Below are 16,864 nucleotides of genomic sequence, written 5' to 3'. Positions count from 1 at the left end.
CGCCAAGACTGACATGTCTGAAATCAGTGAGGTTGCATTCAAGGATGCGTGGCTATATAGTTAGAGGCTTGCTTTACATTTTCCACCATGAAAAGGAATTCCTCCAAATAAAGACCAGAGTGAACTCCCTCTGAAAATAAGAGTTATGGTAGACTGACCTTAGATACCATGGGGTGTGTGGTCGGAGTGATCCAGGCACCAAACAGTCAAGCTTCAGCCCCCAGGATGCCTTGGTCCTCCCCCACATATACCCTGCCCCTGGCCATAGGTAAATAGTTTTGTAAACAAGCCCAAGGCAGGAGAAGGAAGGACAATATACACCAGAAACACTCTCGCATGATGAGAAAACTGTACCCATTGAGGCCAGGTGTATCAGGGTGGGTGCCCTGTGGACCCCAATGACCTAGAAGAAAAAGAGTTAACTAAGGTAAGTCTACCATAACTCTTATTTTCTTCAGGCTCCATAGGGATCCACAGGGATACCATGGGATGTCCTAAAGCAGTTTCCTGAGCAGAAAGGAGAATCTGCCGGCCAAAGGAAGCATCCTGAGAGGCAAAAGAATCAAAAGCGTAAAACCTCATGAAGATGTGGACAGAAGACTAAGTGGCTGCCTTGCACAATTGTTCAGCAGAGGCGCAATGCCTAAACGCCCACGATGGACCCACAGACTGAGTAGAATGTGCTATCACCATGTTTGGAACAGGGAGACCAGCCTGCGGGTAAGCCTGAGAGATTGTCATGCGAATCCATCGAGCCAGTCTGTTTGTTAGCTGGCCAGCCTCCCTTGTGAAAGCCATACAACACAAAAAGAGAGTCTAATTTCCTAAAAGGAGTTGGTACAATTCACATAGATACGGACAGCACAAACCACATCCAAGGAAGCTTCACCTGCAGAGGTCTGAAGGCTGGAACCACAATTTCTTCATTCAAATGAAACTGGGATACTATCTTAGGAAGGTAACCCACCCAGGTACGAAGGACAGCTCTATCCTGATGAAAAATCAAAAAAGGGGAGCGACAAGCGAGCGTTGCCAAATCAGAGACCCTGCGGGCAGAGAATAGCGAGGAGAAAAAGTGTCTTCGCTGTCAACCACTTGAGGTCTGAGCCCAGGGGTTCAAATGGGGGAGCCTGTAGATCCCTGAGAACCAAAGACAAATCCTATGGTGCCACCGGAGGAAAAGGAAGTTGACCATGGAGAACACCCTGAAAAAATATCTTAACATCAGGCAGGGGGGCGATCCTATGCTGGAACCAGACTGACAGCACAGAAACCTGAACTCTCAGAGTGGCCAGACGGAGGACTAAATCTAGGCCAGCCTTGAGAAAAGCAAGCACACAGGAAACCCTAAAGACAGCAGTGTCAAAACCTCTGCGTGAACACCATTGAAAGTAAGTGCCAAACTTTGTGATATATGCGGGTTGAGGAAAGATTCCGTGCCCTGAGCATCGTCTTAAATACAGAGTGAGAAAAACCTTTGGCTCTTAAGAGGGATGACTCAAGAGCCACGCCATCAAAGACAGATGAGGTAAGTCCGGATGCGCTAACAGATCCAGTCATAGAGGAAGTGAAAACGGAGTGTCTATGCAGAGACTCCGTAGGTTGGTGAACCAATGGTGCCTGGCCCAAGCACGAGCTATCAGAATTACTGTGCCACCTTCTTGCTTGAATTTCCAGAGAACCCTTGGGAGGAGGGAGATCGAGGAAAGAGGTATGCCAGTCTGACGGCCCACCTCACTGCCAGAGCATCCAGGAAGGTGGCTGAGGGATCTCTGGTCCTGGACCCGTAACCTGGGATGCCATGAGGTCTATGTCTGGTATTTCCCATTTGTCCACCAGGAGCTTAAAGACATTCGGGTGTATGTCCTGATGACTTAGGAAGTCCGCTTTCCAGTTGAGGACTTCTGCCGAGATTGCCGGAAGATGACATTCTGCCTAGACCAGAATGTTTGCCACTTCCCTCATGGCTGCCTGATTTCGCGTGCCTCCCTGGTGGTTGAGTTAAGCCACTGCAGTCGCGTTGTCGGCCTGGATTTATACTGGCCTGCCCTGAACAAGGTCCCGTGCCAGAATGAGCGCTTTGTACACTGCTCAAAGCTGCAGGATGTTTATGGGCAGGTGACTTTCCTGGGTTGTCCATCTTCCCTGAAAAGTATGATGACCTGTCACCACACCCCATCCGTGAAGGCTGGCATTCGTGGTGTGGAGCACCCAATCTGGGATCCAGAAGGGGCAACCTTTGTCCAGATGAGACGTTTGCAGCCACCATGAGAGGGAAAGCCGAACCTCCGGAGGAAGCAGGATCGTCTGGGACCGAATCAGATAATACTGCCCGTTCCACTGGGAAATAATCAGTTGTTGCAGAGGCCTGAAGTGGAACTGGGCATATTTCACCATGTCGACGGTGGACACTATGGACCCCAGCACCTGCATTGCTGAGTAAATGGATAGTCTTCGATTGTGGAGCAATTTGCGCACCCGCAATTGTAGAGCCGAAATCTTGTCCACTGGCAGAAAGACTATTTGTGCCTGAGAATCTAGGAGTGCACCCAGATGTACCATCCGCTGTGTTGGAAAAAGGGAGGACTTTTTCCAATTGTTGAGTCAACTGGGCGTCTGTACGCAAGCAATGGTCAGCTGGAGATGGTGTTATAAAACAACTGGAGACTGTGCCAATATCAGGAGGTCGTCCAAGTATGGCAGGATTCTGACTACCTGACGCCTGAGGTGGACCGTCATAACTGCCATTATTTTTGTAAAGACCCAAGGGGCCGTTGACAGACCAAAGGGTAGTGCCAGAAATTGGTATTGTTGCTGCAGAACAGCAAACCGTAGAAATCATTGGTGGGATGGCGTAATAGGCACATGCAGATACGTATCCTGAATGACCAGGGAAGACATAAAATCCCCAGGCTCCATTGCCAGAACAATTGACCGTAGAGTCTACATACAAAACTTGGGCACTTGGATAAATCTGTTGAGGATTTTTAGATTTAGAATAGGGTGATAAGACCCATTGGGTTTCTGAAACAAAAACAGATTGGAATAATAACCCCCTTCCTTGTTGAGTCAAAGGAACCGGGATTATCACCCCTGAACGCAGCAGGGAGTGAATGGCCTCATCAAGGGCCAGGGCCTTGATAGAGTCTGATGGGGGAGTTGTACAAAAAAACTTCTAGGGAGGGCGCCGCAGGAAGGTGAGGGCGTAGCCTTGAGAGACCAATTCTCTGAGTCAGACGTCCGTTGTTGTTTGACACCAGGTGTTGGCAACTGAACAAGTTGGCCTTCCACCCTGAGATCCCCGAGGAGGCCCGCCCCATCATGCGGAGGGTTTGTCGTCCGGCTTGGAGGCTAGACGTCTGACCGACCAAGGCTTCTTGGTTTGTGGCTTGGTGGTCCTGCGAGAACTAGACTGTCTGGGGAAAGGCTGTCATTTTGCCTTGCCCTGAGGGCGAAAGGACCGAAAGGAGGACTGCCTAGGCCTAGAGGCAGCTGCTGATGGCAGACCAGCAGATTTTGAGGCTGCCACAGTAGCCACTATTTTATCCAACTCTGCACCAAATAGTAAGTTTCCAGAGAAAGGCAAGGATTCAAGGGCTCTCTTGGATTCCGCTTCTGCTTTCGAGGACCTTAAACTAAAGGATTCTGCAACCAACAACTGATGTTGCTGATGCCTTAGAAGCCAGGAGTCCAGCGTCTATTGCAGCTTCTCTCAAATAAGAGTCCGCTTCCCGGATATGGGAGATGTAAGTCAGTTGTTCTCTGGAAGCATCTGGGAGAGTATCTTCCAGTGCCCCTGTCCATTCTTCAATGGCCTTGGATACCCAGGCCGCGCCCATAGACGGCCAGGTAACAACGCCAGATAATGAGAAAACATATTTAAGACAGTTTTCAAGTCTTCTATCTGTGGAGTCCCTAAAGGAGGATGTGGACGGTAAAGGCAACGTAGAGCTCCTGATTAATGTGCCACATGAGCGTCAATAGTAGGAGGGACATCCTACTTGGCACATTCGTCAGTTGGGAGAGGGTAAAAAGATGCTAGTTTTTTTGTGACCTGGAACAGTTTACCAGGAGTACTCCATGCTTTCCCCATGAGCTCAGTGAGCTGCTCCTCAGCCTTAACCATCTTCTGGCGTTTAAACACCGGAGCCTTAGGTTTAGGAGCTGGCTCCTCATCCTCTATATTTAGGATTGATTTGACCGCCCTCACTAGAGAAGCGACATCCACTGTCGAATGACGGTCCTCCTCTCCCGAGAGAGACCCCGGGGAAAAACCATGTGCATCATCTTCCTCCTCAGATGATGCGTTACAATCTGAAAGCTGGGCGGACTGAGAGGATTATACCCTCTGCCTACGTGCTTTAGTTGTTACTGGTCTGTTCGCCTGCAACATTTGCTGGAAAATGGCAGACGACTGAGCCATACTCTGACTAGAGTGGGCATAAACATCCATCCAGGAAGGATGTATAGGGGGGACAAACATAGTAGGCTGTAACTGCTGTGGGTACCCAATAGTGGGAGGCAGTGTGGGAGCAGACAAGCGGTTCACTAACTACGTCATAACCTGAGACAAGGAGAACACTCAGGGTGGCTCCTGTACAGGGGCTGGTACTTTATAACAAATAGCACACAAACCATCCTGTATGAAATCCTGAGGAGACTAGCCCGCCAAACAGGTTCTGCATGTAACCAGCACAGGGGCATCAGCCTCCTGTTTACCCTTAACTTTTTTTTTTTCTTTTTTTAAATTTTCTTTATTCATCAGAGCATAGAAAGATAACATAACATATTTTAAACCGAAAGTATATATAACAAACATTCAAGCATACAATAATATAATTTGTATACATAGATTTTTCTTCACTTCACTTCACTGGGCGTGATCCGCTGGGTCCCCCCCTCCCCATCCAAACAAAATATCCGATATCAACCAGGAGTGTTAAAAACAATTGGAGGGTCATTAAGCAATGTACGAGTCTCATACCATGAGGTATATCTAAAACAATGAAAGATTTGCTGTTTAATAGATGTAGATAACGAGTCAATAAATCCCTCCCATAATTGGAAAAAGGAAGTTGTTTTGACCTCTTTTTGTAGGGTGGATTCTAACCAATCCATCCGAAAAACATGAAATAGTTTATCTTTAAATAGTAAAATCGATGGAGGTAATGGATTAATCCACATCTGGAGAATACTTTTACGGGCCACTGCAGAGATTATCATCAACAATTTCTTACTTTCAGATGGAGCTTGAACATTAGATGGTAAAATGCCTAGTATTGCCCATTCCGCCGATAGAGGTAAATAATTAACTAGGCAAGAAGAGGCATATCTATTAATTGATGCCCAAAATTGTCGTATTAATGGACATTCCCACATACAGTGAACAAAATTTGCTTCCTCAGCCCCACATTTAGGGCAATTGCTAGTGTCAGACACTCCCATCACAAACCTACGATGAGGGGAAATATATCCATTGTGGTAAATATTATAAAACATCTCCCTATAAATACTTGCTGAGAGTATAGATTGAGAGTAGGAGAGTGAATTCAATATTTTAGCCATAGACAGATGAGGAAATATTTTTGACCAAGAAGAGAGACCTGTGGTTATTTTTTCATGGTCCATTGGAGGATGAAGAATTTTATAATGTAGGGATATCGTCCCTCCTCCCCCCATAGGACGGGTTAATAGAAGGTCTAGCGAATTAGACCAATCTAAAGGTGAGAACACTCTTATTACCGAATTTACATAATGTTGAGCTTGATGGACCGCCCAGGAATGAGATTGGGGTAAGTTATATTTAGTGAGAACCTCAGCTAACCGCAACAACCTGCAAGTCTCAGTGTCAACCAGTGCACAAATCCATTGAATCCCCCCCCGTTCCCAAGATACAAAAGGCATCGTAGCAGCCCCATCTTGAAATTCGGGATTAAGTAATAGCGGGAGAAATAAAGAATAATGACTATTGAGATTTCTCTGTTTTCGTGTAAACTGCCATACTCGCCAAGCTGAAATTAAGAGGGGATTACGATTAACTTCATCTGGTAATTCCTCTTTATGAAGATGTAAGAGCGCTATTAAATGGCATTGAGGAATAAAGGATTGGTCTAAAGCCGAATCCGTATAATGATCCGTTTTATGTAGCCAATCTCTGATATATCTCCATATCCCAGCATGGCTATAAAGTTTAAGGTTGGGCAAGTTTACTCCCCCATTATTTCTGGATTGTTGAAGCTTCAATAGTCCTATGCGGGGGCGACTGGACTTCCATATGAATGTTCTGAAACTTTTATATATTAACTTCTCATCTGTCACAGTCAATAAAATAGGTAACATTTGTAAAGGAAATAATAATTTAGGCAAAGAAATCATCTTCAGCAGATGAATTCTACCAAGGTAGGATAATAAGAGATGTTTCCATCTAGATAATTCTCCAATCACTTTATCAATTAGGGGTCTCATATTAAGGTCATATAAATCCTCAATATATCTAGGTAATTCAATTCCTAAGTATTTTAGGGATCTTTTAGCCCAAATAATAGGGTAAGAGTCTCCCCAAACCGGTTTCACTTTGCGGCCCAAATATAATGCCTCTGATTTATCAGGGTTAATTTTAAAACCTGATATTTTAGCATATAGTGCCATTTTGTCTAGAATTTTAGGTAAGGTGAACTCTGGATTTGATATATATAACAGTAGATCATCTGCAAATGCCTGGAGCTTCAGTTCTTGGGTACCTATCTTAATTCCTTGAAACTCAGTCCAAGATTGTAATAATCGCAATAGTGGGTCTAAGGCTATATTAAAGAGTAACGGCGACATTGGGCAGCCTTGTCTGGTACCCCTAGTCATAATTATCGGGGAATTACCCTTAACTTTAAACATAATCAGTAAGTATAAGGGTAACAATGCAATGTGACACCCTTCACAAGTACAAGTAAATGTGAAGTACAATGAACCCCTACACACCTCGGAGTTGAGGGTTAAGGAGAAATAGCAGTGATAGTTATAACTGACAGTACAGAAATTAAAGGCAGTATCTCACCACAGCAGAGCTAGCATAAGCCACATACAATGTATAAACAATAGAGGGCTGTATTCAATTAGCGGCGAAAACGGACGTTGTTTTTGCCATTGGCGAAAATAGAGAAAAAAAACTGGAGAAAAGTTTTCTCCATCCCAGACCAGGAGAAAATCCCTATTTTCAGAACCCTTTGGACACCCCCCTAATGATAAATTACCCCAATATTTTTTTCGTAAGTTGCGTACTTTGGCAAAAAACGGCCGCGCAAATTATGGGTGAAAAAAAAATAGTTGAAAATGGTTTAACGTATTGGGTCAGTTTTTGGGGGTAACGGTATGGATGCGTCAAGTGTTTTAAACATCGTACGCGGTCGCAGCAAGTTGTTTTTTAACAGTTTTTTAAAATTGCGTTTTTATGACACGAAAATAAACTTGCACCCATTTTAACGTACCCCAAAATTATGTGGGACAGTAACTTCCTGAAAAAAAATAGCTTTCTATCATTTTCAAGAATTTTTTTTTTTTAACCCAAAAATTGCGCGTCGTTTTTCGCCAAAGTACGCAACTTACGAAAAAAATGTTTTTGGGTAATTTATTATTAGCGGGGGTGTCCAAAGGGTTCTGAAAAAAATCCCCACACAATTAGCCAAAAATAACGATTTTGCATTTATTTTCACCTGGTCTGGGATGGACAACACTTTTCTCCTGATTTTTTCTTCATTTTTGCAGTTTTTTGGGCGAAAATTTTGCCTTTTTGACCATTTTACCAATAGCGAAAAGAACGTCCATTTTCGACGCTAATTGAATACGGCCCAAACTAACAATGCTCTCTGAATCAACTACACAAACACATAGGTTGGTAAGATTTGAGAGCTGTATAACCTGGCCTCTGGGGAGAGGTATACAGGGAGACTAGACCCAAAACCTTCTGAGACCAGCAGCTTCAGCAGAGCACTGAATAGTGGTCGTTGGGCGTCTCACATAGGGAGGAGGGTAGGAGGAGCAGTCCAGGAGGGGGAAAACCTCAGATGGATCACTGCCTACCTCCCCTCTGCTGTATTAATCCCCGGGTGCGCTGGCCTCTAGTAGCCTTAACCTATGGCCGCCGCTACAATCCCCGGCGCCAGACTAACTTTCCCCGGTGGTCTATTGGGGGGGCGGACACACCGGTCGCCCCACTATAGCGTCCTCCAGTGGGTCTCCACCGCCGGAGGTATGGACTGCCACAAGTGGGAAATCGCCTTACCTGCGTCTCTGTCTTCCCGGCTGCAGTCCTGGGTCCCAGTGCCGTGGCTAGCTGGTGCCCGCCGAAATCACCAGACCAGTTACTGGTTTTGTGGCGCTGGCGGAGGCAGATGGAGCAGCAGCACAGGCGTCCATTAGGACGCCCAGCGCTGCTTGCTCTGAAGAAAAAAACATAAAATAAATCATAGAATTAAAAAGCTTGGGACTGCTGAGCAGTCCCGTTATAAAAGGTGCAACCGATTCCTGCCGTACCAAACAAAAACTGTCTGCCTAAGGCCAGGTGCAGGGTATATGTGGGGGAGGACCAAGGCATCCTGGGAGCTGAATCTTGACTGTTTGGTGCCTGGAATAGTAGCATTTACTGTGGGCGGCACCTGCCAAAGAGTGCATCTGCGTCCACAAAGGGATAGATAAGTTTGAAATCTGGCGGAACCTTGAACTTGTCAGGTTTCAGCCAGGCCTATCCCAGTACAACGTCTAAACGTGTGAAAAGTAACCAACTGTTTTTATTTTCTCTTTCTTTAAGAGACCCGAAAGGACCTCTGCTACAGAAGGAGAATCGTCCGAGATCTCCAACGTATGGTGGATAGCCAAAATCAATTTCTGCACCTCCAGACCATCAGGAGAATCTTCCTTACACTCAGAGTGGTCTATCCATGGCATCACCCCTCCCCCTGAGAAAGACCCTCAGACTCCTCCTCATACCAGGGCAAGCCTGACACTTCCTTGATCATGTCCCCCATAGAGGAGCCAAGAAACTTATACAAAGAGGAATAGGCTCTTGAGAGTCCCTTCTAAATATTAAGGGCCCACCCTTGTTCTCTCTCTCAGTTAACAGTAGACTTGGAAACAATAAGCGGCTAAGCACATATAGGAGTCACTTAGCTCTGTCTGACTATTTTCCTGGCGGGCTAGATCCGCAATGGACTGAGCCACGGCCGTCGCCCAAGCAGGTCTCTCCTCTTGAGCCGGCAAAATCTCAACTGAGTGTTGAGTGCCTGGACCTCGCATGCCGCACAGAGGGTATTCCATTCTGTGTGTTACCACCAGGAAGCTTGGAAGAGCAATTTGAGCATAATGCAAAACCTGAGCAGCCCCTGATTAGCCCTGGGATGTCTATCCCCCTTTCGAGCCATACTGACAGCCCCAGCACACAGAACAGAGGAATACAATTCACTGCTAAAACTTAATATCGTGCAGAAAACACATAGTATAGTAAGTCAGAAGCACAGGAGTAATTAAACAAGAAGGGAGAAGATAAAAGAATAAATCCCTAAAAAGGTTACCCAACATTAACAGTAACTACAGGCAAAACCAGGCTCTAATACCTATCAGTACCTCTCCACACTCCTCCTCCTACTACATAAATACAGGCAGTAATAAAGTAATATCTGCAGCCTCAGTGCTCCTTTCACCCCAGTGTCCCAGCACAGCAGGGGAGCGGCAGCCTCTGAAACAACAGGAAAGCTATGGAGAGGGTCCTCTATAAACCAGCCGACCCTCATCCTCCAGCAACTAAGATGCCGCCATCCACAACCAAAACCGGCTCTGATCAAAAACATATTGCCTGGAGGGGACCTGCATCCGGCAGTGCCCTCCTATACTAACCACAGATCCCCAGAGGCACTCCGTTCCATGCCAGTGCCTCCCAGCCTGCCTGATGCTACCCGAGATAGGCTGTGGCAATTGGCATTATTGCTACCACTCTCGTGGGGGGTCTGGTGTCCCCACCGTGCAACTGCGGTAAAGGAAGTTCAGCTGCTATAAACCCCAGCTCCCTTAAACACTCAACTGATTAAAAAAAAAAAAAAAAAAAAAGCTTAGAAATTGTTTTTTATTTAATAAAGCTTTAAAAGTATTTTTAAGAATATAGTAAAATATTTTATGTAAAAAAATATACTTGTCCATAGGCCCCCATTATAAAAATAACTTCCCACCTCCCCACTGGCACTAGACCCTCTTGTGGTTATAAATCCTATTCATATTAACCCTCCTAGCACATGCGCTCCAGAGTGCCGTTCGTACGGCATTCCGCGGTACGATTCTGTCAATCATGTTGGTGGTCCAGGGATGAAAGTTGGAAATCACACCGCGCTAATGGTTTGTTATAAAATAGCAGCTCCACTTACAAAAGCATTAAGATAATAATATAAAAAAGGAGCGTTGTGTTGGTGCTAAATAAAAATGAAGGAATTAAAAAAAAAAACTAGGTAAATGATGGGAAATGTAAAAGACTATAAAAATTAGACCAAATAAAAAATAAAAAAAAAATTATAAAAATAAATTTAAATGAAAAAAGTGCAAAGTAAAATACTGAGATATAAATTAAAAAATTAAACGCAATAATATTAAAATAAGAAGAGTATGCAATACCTGTAAAGGGAAAAAGGTTAGTATAAAAATGTTTATAGCCTTTATTGTGTATATAGTCCGTGCTGGGAAGTACAGGGAACCAGTCAGAACACGGCGAATAACGGCAGAAAAGGTAGGAAGATATAGGGACAGCTAGTTAATTCCAAATCTGCAGCTTTTCATGCAAGGCCAGTACTGACACCATCGGCACCCCTGTACTTCCCAGCACGGACTATATACACAATAAAGGCTATAAACATTTTTATACTAACTTTTTTCCCTATACAGGTATTGCATACTCTTCTTATTTTAATATTATTACGTTTATTTTTTTAATTTATATCTCAGTATTTTAATTTTAATTTGCACTTTTTTCATTTAAATTTATTTTTATTAAATGTAATTTTTTTTTATTATTTATTTTTTTATTATTTTTATTTTTTATTTGGTCTAATTTTTTTAAAAAATTCCTTCATTTTTATTTAGCACCAAAACAAGCGCCCCTTTTTTATATTATTAGGGGTCCAGGGAGACAGAAGAGATCCATCCTGCACTTGCACAGAATGGATCTCCTCTTCTACAGCGGGGGCTGCCGTCGTCAAGGGGGATGAGGCGTCTATATAATCTAAAAAAAACTAAAATTAGAAGTAAATACAAAAACAACTTGTACCAAATCTTTGTGCCTACACCATAGACACTAAATAAAAAAGTTTCCTTTGGAGGAGGGAAATTCAACTTCAAAAGATTTAACTATTGAGTGCGTACTCCTCAGCCTCCCCTCTAAACCTATAGTCTACCAGTGTCCTTCAGACAGGATGAAAGAGGAAGTCACTGTATTTGGTGAGACCCTAAATCCCACCTACCTGATGTTCCTGTGGGGTCCTGTGATTCTCCTCTGTACAATCCTGGGAATAAAGAGGACGGGGACATCTCTCTGGGGTATTTCTGTTACTGGGTCCATCTGTAGGAGACACACAGTGACTGAGTACATTGTATATATGTGAAATGTGTGTCTACTGTGGGGCCCCCATACCTGCTCTCCCCGTACAATAAATTAAAGTCTCATCTTACCCATAGATGTAACGGGATGGCTCTTCTCCATCACGTCCTTGTACAGACCCCTGTGTTCCTCTATGTACTCCCCCTCCTGCATGGAGACATACAGTAACATCCTGACACCTTATAGGAACCTGACACACACAATGATACAGTCATCACCCATCACATCCCGTGTTACTCATCGTTCCATCTAGGCTGTTTTAGCGGGGCGCCGCGCCCTGCCTGATTTCAAAAGGGCAGAATGCTCCCTGCCCTTTTGGTGGCGCCCCCGCTAAAAACAACCTGCCGGGTGCCGTCCCCACCAACGGGCTGCAGTGTCCCGTGGGTGGGAAAAATAGCGGTGCAGCGGTCACCGCCGGTGAATAGTTGCTGGGTGCACGCGCCCGGCATCTATTCACAGAGACAGAACTTCGGGGTGGCCCGGCATGTCCGTAAGTGCCAGGCAGGCCCCCAAGAGTGATGAAAAGGGGGAGTGTCTTAAAGATACGTCCCCTTTTCTGGTGACCACGCCCCCTTTTCAGGCGCACGTGCAGAAGTGCCCCTTACCTAGAGTGAACACTAGTTACTGTACATGTATCTGACTAGCAGTATAATGACCACTCATCAGCTGACAGGCACTTAAAGAATATTCTGCTTGTTGTCTCTCTCATGTATCAGTGAATGAGGTGGAGGCACCGTGATGCCACTAGGTCTTGCTCGATTCTCAGTTGTATGCTATATTCTCATCGTTGCCGCATCTTTGGATGCAGCAACGATGACAAAACATTCTAATGCTGCAGGAAGTGTCTGAGCCTAAGGTCACTCACAATGACCGCTGGAACTTCTCTGCTGGGGCCAGGAAATCTGCATCAGAGTGCAGGGCTCCGAGGGAGGCACCAAACCGTTTCCTTGGCTCTGGATAACAGGGTACCTGGAACAGCATCCTGCAGCCAGGATCAGTGCTGCGGAACTGCCTGAGAGCCCTTATGATAGTCCTGACATGTACCCTGCAGTCTGTGCTGCTGATTAGAGCGTCCTCAGAACGCTCCAATCAGCACAGCACTTACCACTGCTGCCGGACCTGCCCCCTCTGCATGGCGTCAGGTGCTCAGGGGGCGTGTCTACACGGCGCACATATATGTATATGTGTATGTGCAAATTATTAGACTCAACACCAGTTTTTTACACTTTCACTTACTGGCCACAAACTTAGGGGGTCATTCAGACCCGCTCGCCATCGGCAGTACGCTCGCAAGCGGGTCGATGGTCCCCACTGCGCATGCGCACGACGGAGGGAGATCCGTCGTGCGCATGCGCGAGACCCGGACTGCGACAGCCAAGCTGTCGCTCCGTGTCTCGCACCAAAGGGGGCGTGCTGTCGATGGTGACTGACAGCACGCCCCCTTTGGTGGGCGTGCCTGCCAGACGGAGGCGTTCCCATGGGAACGCCTACCGTCTGAAGCCGGCCCCACTGACATCACTAGCGATGTCAGTGGGAGTGATTTGGGCTCTGATAGAGCCAAAATCACTCCAGGGCTTGTGGCAGGGAGACCCTACCGCAGGGTCTCCATCGCAAGTCCGATGGTCGCGATGGTCAAGACCATCGCGACCATCTTTTTGGACTCTTGTATATGCTGTGGGTGGTGACCCACAGCTATACGAGCGTCCAGGAGGACGCTCCATTTTCATGGAGGAGGGCCCTGATTCAGAGCGAGCGCTCATGTCAGAGCGTCAGGCTCTGAATCAGGCCCTTAGACTGTAAAACTGTTTTGTGATACAATGAGGTTTTTTACATGTGTTACCTCAGATTCTAAGTCCTCTATTTAAATACATTTTGGTTGGGGAATCTCGTTTTTTAAAAGTGAATTTAACATAGAAAATAACGTAGACGTCCTTCCCTGGCCAGGTAACAGCCCAGATGCAAATCAATGAGAGTCTTTGGGCAATTGTATGGATAAAACTTGAGAAGAAGCCGATCCCCACCAAGACTGGCCTCATATAGAGGAACTTATCCCAATACGGGAGAGGGATGACGAGAAACTGCAACACGCTCATGAACAGATTATACACAACAAATATATCATACAGGGTATTAATAGCTGTAAGCAGGGTGTGAATAAGAGAGTTTTACAGAAAAAGTCTGAATTTGTTCTAAATTCCGTGTTCAGTCTAATAATTATCATACCTCTGGCTGTGTGTGTATATAATAGAAGCATCCTGAGGCTGTGAGGTGAGCATTACATGGATATTATACGGTTATAATGAGGCAGGAATGATGTGGGAGGCTGGATGAGAGAGGATAGCAGGTGAGCATTACATGGATATTATATGGTTATAATGAGGCAGGCATGATGTGGGAGGCCAGATGAGAGAGGATGTCAGGTGAGCATTACATGGATATTATATGGTTATAATGAGGCAGGCATGATGTGGGAGGCTGGATGAGAGAGGATAGCAGGTGAGCATTACATGGATATTATACGGTTATAATGAGGCAGGAATGATGTGGGAGGCTGGATGAGAGAGGATAGCAGGTGAGCATTACATGGATATTATATGGTTATAATGAGGCAGGCATGATGTGGGAGGCCAGATGAGAGAGGATGTCAGGTGAGCATTACATGGATATTATATGGTTATAATGAGGCAGGCATGATGTGGGAGGCTGGATGAGAGAGGAGGTCAGGTGAGCATTACATGGATATTATACGGTTATAATGAGGCAGGAATGATGTGGGAGGCTGGATGAGAGAGGAGGTCAGGTGAGCATTACATGGATATTATACGGTTATAATGAGGCAGGAATGATGTGGGAGGCTGGATGAGAGAGGATGTCAGGTGAGCATTACATGGATATTATATGGTTATAATGAGGCAGGAATGATGTGGGAGGCTGGATGAGAGAGGATGTCAGGTGAGCATTACATGGATATTATACAGTTATAATGAGGCAGGAATGATGTGGGAGGCTGGATGAGAGAGGATAGCAGGTGAGCATTACATGGATATTATACAGTTATAATGAGGCAGGCATGATGTGGGAGGCTGGATGAGAGAGGATGTCAGGTGAGCATTACATGGATATTATACGGTTATAATGAGGCAGGCATGATGTGGGAGGCTGGATGAGAGAGGATGTCAGGTGAGCATTACATGGATATTATACAGTTATAATGAGGCAGGAATGATGTGGGAGGCTGGATGAGAGAGGATGTCAGGTGAGCATTACATGGATATTATACAGTTATAATGAGGCAGGAATGATGTGGGAGGCTGGATGAGAGAGGATGTCAGGTGAGCATTACATGGATATTATACGGTTATAATGAGGCAGGCATGATGTGGGAGGCTGGATGAGAGAGGAGGTCAGGTGAGCATTACATGGATATTATACGCTTATAATGAGGCAGGCATGATGTGGGAGGCTGGATGAGAGAGGAGGTCAGGTGAGCATTACATGGATATTATACGGTTATAATGAGGCAGGAATGATGTGGGAGGCTGGATGAGAGAGGATGTCAGGTGAGCATTACATGGATATTATATGGTTATAATGAGGCAGGCATGATGTGGGAGGCTGGATGAGAGAGGATGTCAGGTGAGCATTACATGGATATTATACGGTTGTAATGAGGCAGGCATGATGTGGGAGGCTGGATGAGAGAGGATAGCAGGTGAGCATTACATGGATATTATACAGTTATAATGAGGCAGGCATGATGTGGGAGGCTGGATGAGAGAGGATGTCAGGTGAGCATTACATGGATATTATATGGTTATAATGAGGCAGGCATGATGTGGGAGGCTGGATGAGAGAGGATAGCAGGTGAGCATTACATGGATATTATATGGTTATAATGAGGCAGGCATGATGTGGGAGGCTCGATGAGAGAGGATAGCAGGTGAGCATTACATGGATATTATACGGTTATAATGAGGCAGGCATGATGTGGGAGGCTGGATGAGAGAGGAGGTCAGGTGAGCATTACATGGATATTATACGGTTATAATGAGGCAGGCATGATGTGGGAGGCTGGATGAGAGAGGAGGTCAGGTGAGCATTACATGGATATTATACGGTTATAATGAGGCAGGAATGATGTGGGAGGCTGGATGAGAGAGGATGTCAGGTGAGCATTACATGGATATTATATGGTTATAATGAGGCAGGCATGATGTGGGAGGCTGGATGAGAGAGGATGTCAGGTGAGCATTACATGGATATTATACGGTTGTAATGAGGCAGGCATGATGTGGGAGGCTGGATGAGAGAGGATAGCAGGTGAGCATTACATGGATATTATACAGTTATAATGAGGCAGGCATGATGTGGGAGGCTGGATGAGAGAGGATGTCAGGTGAGCATTACATGGATATTATATGGTTATAATGAGGCAGGCATGATGTGGGAGGCTGGATGAGAGAGGATGTCAGGTGAGCATTACATGGATATTATATGGTTATAATGAGGCAGGCATGATGTGGGAGGCTGGATGAGAGAGGATAGCAGGTGAGCATTACATGGATATTATACGGTTATAATGAGGCAGGCATGATGTGGGAGGCTGGATGAGAGAGGATAGCAGGTGAGCATTACATGGATATTATATGGTTATAATGAGGCAGGCATGATGTGGGAGGCTGGATGAGAGAGGATAGCAGGTGAGCATTACATGGATATTATACGGTTATAATGAGGCAGGCATGATGTGGGAGGCTGGATGAGAGAGGATAGCAGGTGAGCATTACATGGATATTATACGGTTATAATGAGGCAGGCATGATGTGGGAGGCTGGATGAGAGAGGATAGCAGGTGAGCATTACATGGATATTATACGGTTATAATGAGGCAGGCATGATGTGGGAGGCTGGATGAGAGAGGATGTCAGGTGAGCATTACATGGATATTATATGGTTATAATGAGGCAGGCATGATGTGGGAGGCTGGATGAGAGAGGATAGCAGGTGAGCATTACATGAATATTATATGGTTATAATGAGGCAGGCATGATGTGGGAGGCTGGATGAGAGAGGATAGCAGGTGAGCATTACATGGATATTATATGGTTATAATGAGGCAGGCATGATGTGGGAGGCTGGATGAGAGAGGATGTCAGGTGAGCATTACATGGATATTATATGGTTATAATGAGGCAGGCATGATGTGGGAGGCTGGATGAGAGAGGATAGCAGGTGAGCATT

At 45.4% G+C, this 16,864-nt stretch overlaps 1 protein-coding gene across 1 annotated transcript in view; it reads right to left on the bottom strand.

Moving 5' to 3' along the window:
- The window catches only part of LOC148435685 (uncharacterized), a 132,403-nt gene that overhangs the window by 13,872 nt on the left and 101,667 nt on the right, over window positions 1-16,864 (bottom strand). Inside the window, exons 19-20 of the mRNA XM_088465643.1 lie at window positions 11,695-11,770; window positions 11,487-11,584 (exon numbers count right to left, since the gene is read on the bottom strand). Of these exons, the coding sequence (XP_088321769.1) occupies window positions 11,487-11,584; window positions 11,695-11,770 (174 nt within the window). The remainder of the gene's footprint in view (window positions 1-11,486; window positions 11,585-11,694; window positions 11,771-16,864) is intronic.

The sequence above is a fragment of the Taudactylus pleione genome, unplaced genomic scaffold (assembly GCF_031769625.1).
Source record: "Taudactylus pleione unplaced genomic scaffold, aTauple2 ptg002080l, whole genome shotgun sequence".
NCBI lineage: Eukaryota > Metazoa > Chordata > Amphibia > Anura > Myobatrachidae > Taudactylus > Taudactylus pleione.
Note: the sequence above shows the minus strand (reverse complement) of the source record. Positions and strands in the feature narration are given on the sequence as shown.